This window comes from Mustela erminea, chromosome 19 (genome assembly GCF_009829155.1).
Source record: "Mustela erminea isolate mMusErm1 chromosome 19, mMusErm1.Pri, whole genome shotgun sequence".
In the NCBI taxonomy this organism is placed as follows: domain Eukaryota; kingdom Metazoa; phylum Chordata; class Mammalia; order Carnivora; family Mustelidae; genus Mustela; species Mustela erminea.
Window position 1 is genome coordinate 44,040,846 of NC_045632.1, and position 15,548 is coordinate 44,056,393.

The 15,548-nt window shown below is 46.6% G+C and overlaps 3 protein-coding genes across 6 annotated transcripts in view; 1 reads left to right on the plus strand and 2 right to left on the minus strand.

Annotated features, from left to right (window-relative positions):
* HAS3 (hyaluronan synthase 3) overlaps positions 1-4,450 on the plus strand; it is a 28,115-nt gene extending 23,665 nt beyond the window's left edge. For all 4 annotated transcript variants that reach the window (XM_032324980.1, XM_032324984.1, XM_032324981.1 and 1 more), the window contains one exon: positions 434-4,450. In XM_032324980.1, coding sequence (XP_032180871.1) covers positions 434-1,357 — 924 coding nt within the window. In that variant the 3' untranslated portion in view covers positions 1,358-4,450. The remainder of the gene's footprint in view (positions 1-433) is intronic.
* On the minus strand, positions 4,175-6,687 carry DERPC (DERPC proline and glycine rich nuclear protein). The gene has a single exon (XM_032324986.1). The coding sequence runs from the start codon at positions 6,628-6,630 to the stop codon at positions 5,008-5,010; it is 1,623 nt and encodes a 540-aa protein (XP_032180877.1). The 5' UTR covers positions 6,631-6,687; the 3' UTR covers positions 4,175-5,007.
* On the minus strand, positions 6,598-15,523 carry CHTF8 (chromosome transmission fidelity factor 8). Its single transcript, XM_032324987.1, has 4 exons — positions 15,470-15,523; positions 7,631-7,688; positions 7,254-7,371; positions 6,598-6,851 (listed from the first exon to the last, which is right to left on the minus strand). The coding sequence occupies exons 2-4, from the start codon at positions 7,651-7,653 to the stop codon at positions 6,627-6,629; spliced, it is 366 nt and encodes a 121-aa protein (XP_032180878.1). The 5' UTR covers positions 7,654-7,688; positions 15,470-15,523; the 3' UTR covers positions 6,598-6,626.
* Between the last annotated feature and the right edge of the window lie 25 nt (positions 15,524-15,548).

Consider the following 15,548-nt stretch of genomic DNA (forward strand, 5'->3'; position numbering starts at 1 on the left):
TATGGCGAGATTAGGGGACCAGATCTTCCCAAGGTACTGCTGGTAACAGATCAGGTCTTCCTGAGCAGCTTTCCAACTGTAGACAGTTGGCTGTAGGACAGATGCCTGGGGCGTGCTGTGCACCCTTCTCAAGCCCTTCTCTCTGCCACCACCACAAGCTGTTTCCTGAGACTGCAGGTGGCTCTGAAGGCTAGAGCAGTGTCACTGGGACAGTCCGTGCAGAGGGGAACGAGGGCATGGGGAGAGTGAGTGGGTAGGGCTGGCTCCTCCGAGCCTCAGGTTTGCCAGCTCTAGCTGGGTTAGGACTGATGGCCAGGTACTGAGCAGTGGGCTGCAGGACTCAGGGTAAAGGAGGCCTCAGGGCCTCAGGTGTCTCTCTCCCGGGGCTCAAGTCCCCAGGTGAGGAGGCCCAGCATCTCTGGTTCCCTTGCAGATCCTCAACAAGTATGACTCGTGGATCTCCTTCCTGAGCAGTGTGCGGTACTGGATGGCCTTCAATGTGGAGCGGGCCTGCCAGTCCTACTTTGGCTGTGTGCAATGCATTAGTGGGCCTCTGGGCATGTACCGCAACAGCCTCCTCCAGCAATTCTTGGAGGACTGGTACCATCAGAAGTTCCTAGGCAGCAAGTGCAGCTTTGGAGATGACCGCCACCTCACCAACCGGGTCCTGAGCCTCGGCTACCGGACTAAGTATACAGCACGCTCCAAGTGCCTCACAGAGACGCCCACCAAGTACCTCCGGTGGCTCAACCAGCAGACACGCTGGAGCAAGTCCTACTTCCGGGAGTGGCTCTACAACTCGCTATGGTTCCATAAGCACCACCTCTGGATGACCTACGAATCAGTGGTCACAGGTTTCTTCCCCTTCTTCCTCATTGCCACGGTAATACAGCTTTTCTACCGAGGCCGCATCTGGAATATTCTCCTCTTCCTGCTGACAGTGCAGCTGGTGGGCATTATCAAGGCTACCTATGCCTGCTTCCTTCGGGGCAACGCAGAAATGATCTTCATGTCCCTCTATTCCCTTCTCTATATGTCCAGCCTCCTGCCAGCCAAGATCTTTGCCATTGCTACCATCAACAAGTCTGGCTGGGGCACTTCTGGCCGAAAAACCATCGTGGTGAACTTCATTGGCCTCATCCCTGTGTCCATCTGGGTGGCAGTCCTTCTAGGGGGGCTGGCCTATACAGCTTATTGCCAGGATCTGTTCAGTGAGACAGAGCTAGCCTTCCTGGTTTCTGGGGCCATCCTGTACGGCTGCTACTGGGTGGCCCTCCTCATGTTGTATCTGGCCATAATTGCCCGGCGATGTGGGAAGAAGCCAGAGCAGTATAGCTTAGCTTTTGCTGAGGTGTGACACAGCCCCCCAAGCAGAGTGGGAAAAGTGCAATGGGTAAGGGAGGGAAGGGGAATGGAAGAGAAAAGATGGGGTGGGAGGGAGGAGGGTGTGCTGTTTTCGTGTATTAATGGTCCAAAGGCCAAGTCTGCAGTGCAAAGAACGGTGACTGTACTATATGGTCTGGGGCAGTTCTGCTTACAGGAGACCCCACCATTCCAGCTCAGGGGCCACAGACTTGTTTTCACACCATCCATCTGCTTGCCTCTGCAATGCGTGGTGGCCTCTGGGAAAGATTCCATCTCCTTCCCCAGGATCCAAAGGGAACCCAGAAGTGTGCTAAACCATTTAGTTCCCATCAGTGGCAACTTCTGATAGGTAAGTGACAGCCTGTGGCAAAGGGTTCTCCCACACAATCTGAACACAACTAGCGGTGGTGGGAGAACTCCTGAGATCTGGACCAGCTAGTAACGTGTCCCCACCCCCATCCCCACATCTAGCTATCAATGCAATAAGATTGTGCCTAAGATACAAGGCCCAGAAGCCTGATCTTTGAGCATCAGAAAACAGGGTCCAGGAATGGTGCTTTATTATGGGACATACTCCATTCCACATCTCCACATCCCAAGGATGAGCTAGACTAGCAGGGAGCTGGCACTGAATTGTTTTTGAGTGTGTGTATGTATCTGTGTTAGAAACTAAAGTCAGCCAGGAGGAACAAAGATGGTGGTGGTGCTAAAGGCCAGGGCCTGTAAGGAGGTCTTGGGCCGAGTGGGTCTCACCTAGAAACTGCCTGACATCTAGATGAGCTTGTCTGATCTCTGCTGGGGAGAGGAAATGTTTTAGTTATCTCCCAGGAAGGTGAAACCCCAACATGCTCAGAAAGGAAGTGAGGGCTCAGGAATTTCACCCTGAATACTTCTGAATTCCTCTCTCAAACTCCAATGAGTCTAAGAGAGTTTCCTCCCTTTGCTTTCTTCGAGGTGATGCAGTCACCTCTTCCATCTTTCTCATTGGTTAAGTTTTTCAAGATGGTAACTGAGGCAGAGCCTGGGTCTCACAGGCCCCTCTGCCACAGGCACCCCTACCCTCAGCAGGTGGGGGAAAAAACCGATTAGGAGCCTTTGACCAAATTAACTACAATCTTGAAACTGCTTGGACAGATTCCTTAGCAGCTGGCTAAGCGTGCATGACTTCAAGGCTACAGTTCTTGACAATCATCTCCAGGGAAAGCTTTTCAGTATTCCCTAAGTGAAGCCTCAAATCCAAGCTGGTCATCTTTGAGACTGTGCATTATCCTCAGTGGCTTCTCCAGGGAATCCTTAGAGCCAAGTCATTATTGCACTTGCTTGCTTTTTCCCGGAAACCAAACTCAGAGATGCAATTGGTTCCCAAATCCTAAGGTTCTTCCTTTCTCTCTCATGCCCCTTGAGGCTTTGATTTTCTGCTTTTTGGGGGGGCAAGAGGGAAGGCATTTTCTAGAGCTTTGCAATCCACAGACTATTCTCAGCTCTTGGGTTTGAAACCTGGGATCGCGACTAAGCCTTTGACTTAGTGGATATTGGCTTGCATGCGTGCCTGCTTGCCCTCTCCAAATGTCCATTCTCAGTAGGGGCTGCTAAGCCCTCAGAACCAGCACTAAGGTAGACAAGGACTTGAGGGGGCAAGCCTCTAGTGTGCCCAGGTGCTTCCTACAAAGGAACAAAGTGTGCTCTGAGCCACAGATTGGCAAACCCTGGTGCTTTCTTTCATCTCCCATGAACACAAGGGTTTTCTGGGTGCGGCCAACACCGCTGCATCACATACACCTCGAGCTTCTGGTAAGACTGCTGGGTTGTGTTGGGCCTGACCCGTTAAGGCTGGAAGAGGCAGCAGGCATTTACTAAAGGCAGTTGTTCCAGGCTCTTCCGTGTTTTTGCTGGCCAAGTAAACTATTTTGAGCACTACAATGGAGGAAATCCGGTCAGCCAACTGCAGAGCTCAGACTTCACTAAGGGCTTGTTTTTCTTCAGCTTTTACTTGAAGGTGAAGGTAGGATTGACTCCTGCATGGAAAACTCCACGTTGTCCTACCGGCAGCTCTGCCTTGCACTGTGGTTATCAACTTTGCTCAAATCAAGAGTAGGCAGGTACAAGTAGTGGGCTCACAACGTTTGACCTCGACTGGTTTTTCTAAGTTATTTTGTACCTTTTTCAGCAGCGAAACCAAACTGGGTCTTCAGCTTTATCCCCATTTCTTGCAAGGGAAGAGCCTTTATACAACTGGACACATTTTGGTTTTTCCTCATTGAGAATTTTAACCCTTTTGTATTCTTTCTACAATAATTTGTAAACATATTTATTTTTACTTTTTTTTTTTTTTTTTACTTTTCAGGTCTAATATTTTATACTGCACTTATTTGTCAAAATAAAGATTCTCACATAATGCTGGTTATCTCTGAACTACTTTCTCCTTGTACTTAAACTGGTTTTATTCCAGTTTCAGAAGAGGTCCTTGGGATACAAATAGTTCTGTCAAGATAGTTGGCAGTGGAACTCAAACAGGGTAAGTAGTCCCAGCTGCCTCTGGACCTGGAGTATACAGCAGACTCCCCTTGTTGGTAACTGAACCTCCCGTGGCTTAACTTTTTTTAATTGCTGAGGATGGGCAAGGTCTCTGGTGAAATCACTGGCGGATTAGTGAGTCCTAGCTCAGGTTAAAAGTTGGCACTTGCTTCCTCCTTGAGTGACAGCATTTTACCTGGCAGATAACACGGAACTGTGGCCAAGCTGAAACAATGAAAAGCAGAAAATATTCTTTCCTGTGGGAATAGGTAACGAAATGGAGTGACATCGGCAGCCCTGTCATCCCATTTATTAAAGAAACGGTAAGAAAAGATACAAGCAGGAAAAACACCAACCATCCTTTCACGTCAGGCTGAACGAAGCACAGTGATTTCTCCCCTTTCTCCCCCCACCCCCCCACCCCAATTCCCATCCATATCAGTTTAAATTTTGAGGTTCTTTGATCAGAGTACTAGTGGAGAGGAGTTAGATGAGCGGTGGAGCCTTGACTCTGGCCTCCTCTAAGTCCCAGGAGAAGGAAGCTGCAGGCCCAGTCAATCAAGCAGACATTGTATTTGGTGGGTCTTTAATGTGGTTGCCCACCTCCCTGTTCTGTGTTCAAGCCCCCAGGGAAAGGTATGGCAGTAGAGGATGACCAGGTCCAAGCTGCCCAGGTCAGAACTGCTGAAGCATGGTCCGTTCACCAATGCAACATTTCTAGAGAGCAGTGAGCTGATTCTCCAGTGGTGAGCAGGGGACTACATATGAACTGGGACCTGCAGGCCAATGTATCCCTGAGGAAAAGTCCACGTGAACAATTCAAGAAACCAGTTAAGAAACAAGGGGCAGGGGCAGAAAGCTGTGGGACAAATGCACAGCAGGCTTCTGGAGGGCTGGAGATCCTTTCTCTAAAGGCCAGGATCATTCCCACCTGTAGTAGTCCATCTCCCACATAGGACATTTCACCTTCAGTCAAGAAAGCAGAGGAAAAAGATGGCTCATCTGAACTTGAGCCCCAGCTATGTACTTCAGACGGTAGCTCCACATCTACCCTTTCACTAATAACACAGCCCCTGCCCAGAACCACGGTGCTTGAAAACCAAAGTGGTCCTGGAGAGAAAACGGTGTTTAAGGGGGTAACATCCCATTTGGGTACATTGCAGCCATTGGACCCCCTGGTCTGGGGAAAGCAGCTGGGTTTGTGCCAGGGAGGCTCCCCACTCTAGGAAATGGGACCAAAGTCTTGCTCACAGGGCCATTCATCCTTGGAAAGGAAGATGGGTTTAGACCCAGGGTCCCAGTTGGCCTTGCAAAAGGACCTGGGTTGATACCCACAGGGCCTGCTGGAGAAGAGCCCAGGGGCCCAGGAGCTGACCTGGGGAAATTAACCTGACCAGGTCCTAATGGGCCAGTAGACCTTGGGAAAGCAGCCGGACTTGGACCCTGTAAGCCACTGGCCCTTGGGAAGTTAGCTGGGTTGGGGCCTAGTGGCCCAGAGGTTCTTGGGAAAATTGCTGGGCTTGAGCCCTGGAGGCCAGCAGACCTCTGGAAGGTAGATGGATTTGAAGCCAATGTGCCAGAGGACTGAGAGAAGGAAACTGGATTCAGCCCCCCTGAACCTGTCCCCCTTGGAAAGGGATTAGCATTTACCCCCATGGGCCCAGCTGGCCTTGAAAAATGAGCTGAATTAGGACCTAGGGGGCCAGGAGCTCTGGACATGGGAGACGGGTTTGGCCCAGGAAGGCCAATTCCCCGAGAGACAGGACCCGAGTTTGGGCCTATGGGTCCAGGTACTCTTGCCATAGAGGATGGGCTTGTGCCCATGTTTCCAGAAGCCTGTGAGAAAGCAGCTGAATTTGCTCCTAAAAGACCTGCTGCTCTTAGAATGGGGGCAAGATCTAGGCCTTGAGGTCCAGCCATTCTTAAGTTAAGACCAGATCCTGTGCCCAGGAGGCCACCTGCTCTGGTATCCATATTAGGGCCTGGGCCCAGGCCACCTGCCCTTGGGCTGGGCCCAAGACCTGGGCCCAGGCCACCAGCCCTTGGGCTGGGCCCAAGACCTGGGCCTGGAAACATACCCGACCTCGGGGCAGGGTTTGTACTAACAAACCCTGACCTCAGATTAGGACTTGGTCCTGGTCCCAGGCCAACGGGCCTAGGATTAGGAGGACCATTCCCAGAAGTCAACAGGACACCTGCTCTCAGGTTGGGCCCAGACCCAGGGCCCATAGGGCCACCACTTCTGGAGTCAGGACCTGTTCCCAGGAGACCACCGGACCTTGGGTTAGACATAGGACCTGGCCCTGGAAGACCCCCTAACCTTGGGTTAGACAGAGGCCCTGGACCTGGAAGAGCCCCTGCCCTAGGATTTAGGGATGGCCCTGGGCCTGGGCCCAAGAGGCCACCAGGCCTTGGGAAAGAAACTGCACCTGCACCAGCGGGATTCATCCCTCTTGGAAAAGAAGCCATGCTTGGGTCACGAGCACCAGCAGGGAAAGGTGCTGGATTTGAAGCCAAGGAGCCTGATGAGGTTGGAAAAGGCGAAGGGTTCCTTGGAAATGGGGCCAGATTTCCACCAAGAGAACTGGATGCCATAAGGAAGGGATCAGAATTCATGCCTAGCGGGTGGCCTGTGTTCAAAACAGGACCACCCTGTGGTCCCATGGAACCGTCGAGCCGTCCTCGAGGTGGCAACTGAGCACGAGTCCAAGGAGTTGGCCGCTCTCTAGGGAAAATCCGGGGTTCTTTCATACTTTCTTGGGGACGTTGGTGATAATGGGTTTGGGGCGAGTTTTGAAAAGGATCTTGTTTTTGATGAGTGCTGTCACCAGGTACCGGGTGCCAGTCTTGCAGCCAAGCTCATCAGAGTCCTGCTCCCCAGGAGTGTGTTTGACAAGGACAGCAAAAGGTTTCTCCAGATGGATGATTTTTCCATACAGGATATGATGCCCCACGATCAGCACAGGGATTCCCTTTGGCAGAACAAGAATGAAATGCCTGAGGTTCAGGGCAAGGTCATAACACTCAGGTGCCTTCTAGAGATGCTCTTGGCGAGCAATACTGGCACCTCCACTCCCTGGCATGACTCTACTGCTGTTTAAGAGCCATATCAGACAACCACCCTCATACCCTTTTTACTCTTCCTAGCCCCAGGTAAGAGAATTTCCTCTTTTTAGAACTGTGATTTTTCCAGATTCCCCAAAGCTAAGTTTCCCTGCCATTGCAGGGGTCAGGGGAGAACAAGCAGAGAGCTTAGATTAGCTAGACCTCGAATAACAAACCTGAGGGCAGTCCTCACTCTGGGTCCTGGGAGCACCACCTTGGTGTAGCTTGCTTTCCTGAGGCATTAGGCAGGGAAAGAAAAGTCCCCTCACCTCAGTGGTGTAATGTAGGTCTCCCAGGAGGTTTCCAGCTAATCCAGTGCTGTAGCGAGCCTCGATCTCCCCCTGTAGCTCCATCAGCACCCATTCTGCCAGGCCTCCAGCCCCAGCACTGCAAGCAAAGGGCTGGCGGTTACAATATTTTTGAGGGGTGAAGGATGAATAGTGTCCTACACCACCATTCAAGGCCCAAAGGAACTCCTTGCTGAGCACAAGTTCTTGGGAAATTAGGCAGTGCTAGGCACTGATCTACAGACGAAATGCAAGGATGTGTACAATGCACCTGAGGACCCTGATTCTTCTAGGAAAATGTCAAACCTACGTAACACCCTCATCATTCGAGCTAAACAAAAGTCTCAAAACGTACTCACCTGGAAATAACAATTTGCACCATGAGCTTTCCGTCTTTAAAAAGCAACTGAAAGTAAGCTGTAGAGGAAAAAAAAATTTAGGATAATAATAATGATAGCTAATACTTATCATGTACTGTGTGTGAAGCAGCTTTCTAAGTGCTTTAGACAGATTTTATTTCATTTCCCTAAAAATGTTATATAAGTAGATTTTTTTTTTTTAGTAGTAGATGTTTTTTATTTGACACTGATACAACTGATAAAACATTGCTGAAGATCACCGCGGGTCAATAATGCTATGGAAAGTAAGGTCATGTACTTACTAGTCAACGAGCCAGAACTTGAACATAAAATGTAACACTATAGCCCACACTGCTGACCACTATGCTAATCTGCCTTTCTCAAGAATGTTCTGTTTTCTATTCTGCATGTTAAAAAAAAAAAAAAAAAAACCTTTATTTGACACTGATACAACTGATAAAACATTGCTGAAGATCACCGCGGGTCAATAATGCTATGGAAAGTAAGGTCATGTACTTACTAGTCAACGAGCCAGAACTTGAACATAAAATGTAACACTATAGCCCACACTGCTGACCACTATGCTAATCTGCCTTTCTCAAGAATGTTGTTTTCTATTCTGCATGTTAAAAAAAAAAAAAAAAACACACACACACACTAAAGAATTTGGGGCACTGGGGCACCAGGGTGGCTCAGTGGGTTAAAGCCTCTGCTTTCGGCTCAGGTCATGATCCCAGGGTCCTGGAATCGAGCCCCACATCGGGCTCTCTGTTCAGTGGGGAGCCTGTTTCCTCCTCTCTTTCTGCCTGCCTCTCTGCCTACTTGTGATCTCTGACAAAAAAATAAAATCTTAAAAAAAGAAAAGACAAAAAGAATTTGGGGCACATGGGTGGTTCAGTGGGTTTTAAAGCCTCTGCCTTCGGCTCAGGTCATTATCTCAGGGTCCTGGGATCGAGACCCGCATCAGGCTCTCTGCCTGCCTCTCTGCCTACTTGTGATCTCTCTTTGTCAAATAAATAAATAAAATCTTTAAAAACAAAACAAAAAACAAAAAATTCATTTAGATTTTACTTTTCCCTTTGGTATTATAAAAATACAAACTTCCTCTCTAACACTCTAGTTGTCTTTCAAGGTTCAAGGGACCTCCTTTAACAAAAGCCAATTAGCAAAGTCCTTCAGGCAACTCTGGTGAATGGTAAGCAGCTATCTAACAGGACTCTCATTATATGCCTTGACTATCTTTCATTGAGGTATACCCAGACATTCAACTTTCATTTTATGCAACAGTACCACCTGGTGGCAAGTTTGTGGTACTCTAAACAAATGGCTAAAAAGATTATTTTTTGCCTGAGACAACTGGCTTCACTTGTCTTTCTAGGAACGGTGGATTCACAGGGGCCTGAGGGATGGGGGATCTAAACTACATGTACTGTATAAGTGTTTCCAATAAATCAATGGAACTCAGTGGAAAGTTGTTAGTCTAATGTCTGCCAATTGTAGCACTGTATGTTAATAGGTGTAATTGTGCACAAGCTTAGCAAACACTGGATTAAAAAGTTAAACAGGTTTCTTGACTGATAATGTTAACCTTCATTTTGGATCTCCAGGGAAAAGTATATTGGCTTACAGGACAGCAGAACTTCTCTATTCTTGAGCACCAAATATCCCTTGGGAACACAATGTCAGTCAATTCACTGGTCTTCAGATTCAAATATAAACAGTAGCTAAAACCTGCAGAATTTTTATTATGAATCAGATGCTGTACAGGTCTAAGAACCTAGGCCACCTGTCTTTATCTATACTCATAATCAATATGTTCCCAAAAGAACGTATCCCAAAAGAAAACCTACACTCCCAAAAGAAAACCAAGCACTAGTGAGAATGAAATACATCAATGCATCAGGCAGGCACTGCAGACAGGAGAGCTGGTCGGAAGCACAATGGTGGATCAAGAAGGCATCTGTAAGTCAGACGTGATTTTTTTGTTGTTGTTGTTTTGTTTTTAAAGATTTTATTTATTTGCCAGAGAGAGAGAGAGCGAGAGAGTAAGCGAGTACACACAAGTAGGCAGAGAGGCAGGCAGAGGCAGCGAGAGAAGCAGGTTCCCTGCCGAGCAAGGAGCCCAATGCGGACTCGATCCCATGACCCCGGGATTATGACCTCAGCGGAAGGCAGCGGCTTAACCCACTTAGCCACCCAGACATCCCTGTAAGTCAGACGTTTTTAGAATAAATATGGGGGCTCAAGGGCAAAGGTCTTGTGACAAGATAGGGAGTCCCTACAATACCACCAACTGAACCAAAAGCACTTTTAAAATTCTTCTAAGGTTTCTTGAAAAAAGGATTACAATTTAAAATCAGAAGACTTAAAAATCAGGTTCCAGCCTGTAAGTGTAGAACTTTTCACTGCGTCATCATACGCAAGTCACTTAATGACCATAGGGCTAACACCTAGATTATCTGACTCATCAAACTACTGTGAAGACCATGTATATGCAAAATGGTTTAAAGACAGCAGCTTTTTTTTTTTTTTTTTTAGAGAATGGAAAAAGCAAATTGGTATTTCCACACTATAATTTTGACTATAATTTAGAGAATGGTAGGTATGTATTAGCCATGAATCAAAAAAACCTCAGTAACTAGAAACTGAAGTTGGAAAGTTTCTAAAGGTTAACAAATGCATACAGACTAAAGGGTTCTTATATCTAAGCTCCTGATGACTGATAATGCACTAAATGTTTCTTGATGGATATAGTTATAGTAATACATAGGTAGTTTCTGAGAAGCAATTAAGTGTTCACACAGATAAACAAGTTCTACGAAGACCACAACAGGGAAGGAAATCAATCTCTAAGGCCTTTGGAAACACGTCTGAGAGGAGTACCTATAGACTGTTTAAGGGTGATGCAGAGATATTTTCAGTGTATTCCACATTTCCTGGACAGCTTCCTGTTGGAACAGGAATTCACAACGTGGCCCAAGGGGGCAAAGGAAAACAGATGTCTGAGAGCTGGATCAGAAGAGCTTTACCCACTTATATAGGAGGTCCTGCCTCAGAAGATCTCTAGATACTGGCAAACATCTAGGAACGCTCCTGAAAATGCAAATTCTGGGGCCTACATGTTCACCATTCTGCTGCTGTCCCTAGTCAGAGTGGTCAGACCTATGCTAGTCCCACTGGGAAGCTGCAGCTGTGAACACAAATGAAGTTTAGACCCACTTGTAAGGGTCTAGCTCACAGGAACCTGCAGACTGGCCTGGCTACATTAATGTACACGGGAGTGTATTTACTGAGTTAATAAGAAAGAACAGAAGGCATTCTTTTAGCAAATTTTAAAATTCCACTTTAGGGGTGTCTGGGTAGGGCAGTTAAATGTCCAGCTCAGGTCATGATTATCACGATTGTGAGACTGAGCCCCATGTTCAGCAGAGAATCTACTTGAGTCTCCCTTCCAAAAAAAAAGATTCTCTCTTCCTCTCTGCCCCTCCCACTCATGCATGCATGCTCTCTCAAACAAATCTTCAAAATTCTACTTTAATGCCTTAAAATAGGCTATCACCTGAATTTTATTATTCCTTTTTTTGCTCCTTGAGGTACTACTCTAGGCAACTGTTCTCAGGGCCAGAGTAGGTAGGTATACCTGGGTACTTCATTGAGAACACACCCGATGGCGGTGACAGCGAATGTGTATTTCACTTAACGTAGAGTTGACTAAGAATCTGTAACATGCAGCCCAATCTGTCCCTATACCCTTGTCAGTAGGTAGGCAGGAGGAAAACGAAGAGGTGGAGTAGCGCGTAATACAAATCAAATCCTACTAGTAATAACAAATGTAACATTATATTTCCTATAAAACAAAACAAAAAAAAATCCTAAGTCTTCAGTCTCAGCTAAGTCCAACAATGAAGACAAGTAGAACAATTTCTACATGTTCGTTCTAAGATACTGCTTGTACAAAAACTGCAGATTAAAAACATATGAAGACACAGCCTGAAAAATAAATCATGAAACTAAAAGGAGTCAATGGAAGAGTTTGCTTAGAACCTCTCTCAAGAGTTTAATCCCAGATCTGGTGATGACCAACTTCTCCACAGGTAAAGAACACTAACTCTAGGCTGACAGTATGTGTAACTGTAGAGCCAAGGAAAAAAATTTGGCAATGTCACTTTTTGAAAGACATTTAATTCACTGTACTTCAGAGTGGAGTCTCACCGGCCGTAACTAGTGGAGACCTGGAGCAAGGAAAGTGGGGGAAAACCCCCAAACTTCTTTCTCCTGAAATGCTTTCAACTCCTTCCACCCCCATCTGTCAAAAAAGGAGGACATTTTTTCCTGTTTAATTTTTTGGGCCTTCACATCACCAAATAAACAATCCAGTTTTATAGTCTTAACTTAGTCAAAAGCAAACTTTTCCTAACATACTTTATATATCTTAATTAACACTCAATATTTTCCTGTTTAAAGAAAAAAAAAAGGTCTTTTCTGGGGCTTCAAATTTGTAGAAACGGCTTGCTCCAGATCATCCTGTCTTAAGATATGGAGGTCCTGCATAAAGTCAACACACTACTGCTTCTCAGGACAGTGGTCCAAGTAACTGTAAGACCCCAAACAAACTACAGCACAGCAAAAGAATCAGCATTTCAAAACCAAACCAGAGTCACAATGGAACCCTACCCAAAATTCAAAAGATTGAAGTGGGAACTGTATCAATCTGGGACATACCTTATTTAACTGTCCTTTGACTTCTACCTCTGTTTTGAATTTAGTTACTATTATAGTTATTATGAAAAACCTGAAAAAAAAGCCCCAAAAAAATCAGAGTACAAATATAATTTGAGAAGAAAAACCCAGGCAGAGCATTGTAATACAAAAATTTCATTTCTCCCATAGCTAAACTTCTGTGGACACTTAATCTGATTTTCTCCTTTCATTGCTGAGATCAATTTTAATGATGTAAGCACTCTTATTCCCATTTTACAGATGAGGAAACATGCACTAACGGTTAAGTAACTGGTCACGTACCTAGGAAGTGGGATGGGAACCTTAACCCCTCCATAATATGGCATCTCCAGCAGTCTTCTCCCACAGCCCCTCAAACACATTTCTGTATAACTTCTGATTACAAAGATCAGCCTTTCTCATTTCTACAAAATGGCATGTAAGTAACCTATACAACTACCAGCTAAAGTACCTATTGCATCTCTGGGGTAGGCAATCAAAAACAAACAAGACTTTTTATCATATTCAATTGATGAGATTTAGATTTTGAAAACCAAGTATAAGGCAAAATAAACCAAAAGAACAGAGAACATTCTTTGTCACTGATTCATTTTAATCTTCAACAAAATTCAGTCTCTTAGAATTTGCTTTCTGCATTGTTAAATGTTGAACTGTTAAAAGATTAGTAATGTCTTACAACAGAATTAATGAGCAATGATCCTCATAATGGTAACTGCCCCCAAAATATAATGTGGCAGAAGTATAGTATGGACCCAATTAAACAGAACATATACAACTTTTACCCAAACAAGTGGACTCAATGGTGATTAAAAACAAATTTTACTAGAGCTAAGTAATAGCTTATAAATTTTCATTACGACCTTTCAATTCATCTTGTATTTTCTTAAGATAGCAAATAAAGGGGTTAACTTTACAATTCTTAACATAAAAATTCATTTTTTATTTAAAAAAATTAAACATACGACAAAAAGTTTTCACATTGCTAAACCCACACTTAACATTTACTGAGCTGTTATTCAGTCCCAGGGTCAGTTGTTTAGGAATGCAGTTGAGAGCTCAACTTGTCAGACCTGGATTCTGTTACTTAGCCTATGTGTGACATGGGATTAATAATCTAACCTTTTAAGTTTCAATTTCCCCACTAATCAACTGGGCATAAGAAACTATCCCAAAGGGTTGTTGTGGAAACTTAATGAGGTTATGAATGGAAAGTCCTCAGCGTAGTGCCTAAAACATGGTAACATGGTAAGACTTTAGGATCAAACTACTTATTACTGGCGGGGAACATGGCATTTTCTTAGTGTATGTTCAAAAGAGTTATCTAAATTCTATACTGAATAATCACTTTAATATTTATAGTACATTAAACCTTCCTACAAAAGCAGCAGGTTATCAGAGTAAAACCAGGTTTACATGATGGGAGAACAATTCAAACAGGACAGTCAAGTTTCACCAAACTGCTTCAAGGACTAAGTTCTGAAAGTTTTCTTCTCTTTTCTCTAAAGACGACTATATTTCTATGTGCCTTTTCATCAAATGAACAATTCAGGAAATTTTCATATACAAATGAATCAGATTATTTTTATTAGCAGTGTTATTGTGGTTTGTTACTCAAGGGGATGGTCTAAGTTTCAAAGGGAAAATCTTGTCTCCTGACAGGCATATGTCATTAAGTACTAAAATTCTGTTTCCAAATGAGAAGCTTGCTCCCCTCCAAAAAGGGGCTATGGAGGGTAGGTGGAAATGAATGCTTCCAAACTTTTCATTAGTGGAGAGTGTGTTCAAAAACATGTGTGGATACTATGCATACACGTGATACTTTCCCATCACATTTTAGGATTCCCATGATGCGGGGAATCAATTACTGGTATTTGCAGACAATGGGTGGAAAAGATGGCTTCAGTCGATCTGAGTAACTCCAGTTTTCTCCATCTTCTGCTACTCTGCAGCCCCATCTCAACCCTTCCTTCTCTAACTGCGATGACCCCCTATCTTCCCCGCTCCTCCTTTCTAGCCTGGCTTGAGGTCTCACAGTATTCCGGATTCTCCTCCCACCGACCCCCATCTTCTCCACCCTCTCCCCCGGCCCCCTCCCATCCCTTCATTTGGAGCTACAAACACTTCCTATGTCTAGTCCCGCCCACTTTCTGGGACTTCTCAATCCGCTTCCCCTCTCTTCCCCAACCCCCTCCAATTCACCCCAGACTTTCGCTGGGACCTCCTACCAATCTATTTAACCCTTTCTCCTATCTCCCAAAGAAACTATTCTTTAAACTGCATTCTTCCACACCCCTCAAACCGTCCACCCTCCTCCCAAAGATTACTCTTTAAACGTTCTTCTACACCCTCACTCTCCAAATCGTTCCGTTCCCTCCTCAATCTCAAGTACTTAGCGCCTCCAGAACCCGAACCGTCCCCACTCTTTAGTCTCTCACTCCGCCCACAAAAGAACCTGGATCACTCTTCCTCCTAACCACCTTCCCAATTCTCTCTCCCAGCAGCTTCCCTCCGCGACTTAAAATGTCCCCTCGAACAAACCTCACATTCCTACACCCCCAGGCCCCCCTCTCCAAGTCCCCTCTCTGATATTCCCGCTATTTCCTGGGTTCCAGTTCTACCACATTCCCGCACACCTCACGTTCTGGACTCCCTCCCCACCCGGGGAAGAGCCCCTTCCCGCACGTACCTCGAGGTTCCGGCCCGCGCCGCCCCCTTCTCCGTCCTCCGCCCGCGCTCGGCCACCCTTTCCGCCCTTCTCACGCTCCGCCCCTCTCACTCCCTTCCTTCCCTCCGCCTTCCGTCTATACACCACTCCCTTCCCCCCACAATTCCTGGCCCTCCCACCCCGGGGGCCCCTCTGGGTTTGCCCCCACCTCTCCGCGGCTCTCCGCCTCCCCTCCCCCTTCCCGGCCGCCCCTCCCCCGGCCGCCCCTCCCCCGCCCGCTGCTCCCCGCCCCTCGTCTCGCCATTCTTCTCCACGAGCCGAGCGCCCCACCCGGCCCAAGCTCCCTAGCTTCCCACTCCCTCGCACCCTCACCCCCATCCCCGACTCAGCCCTCGCTCCCCGCGGCCTCCCGCGCCCCCCGCCCGCGGCCTGACCTGCAATGGCGGCCGCCGAGCGCGGCGCCGCGCGGCCAACGGGCGACAACCGAACCTCCCGCCGCCGTCGCCGCCGCCG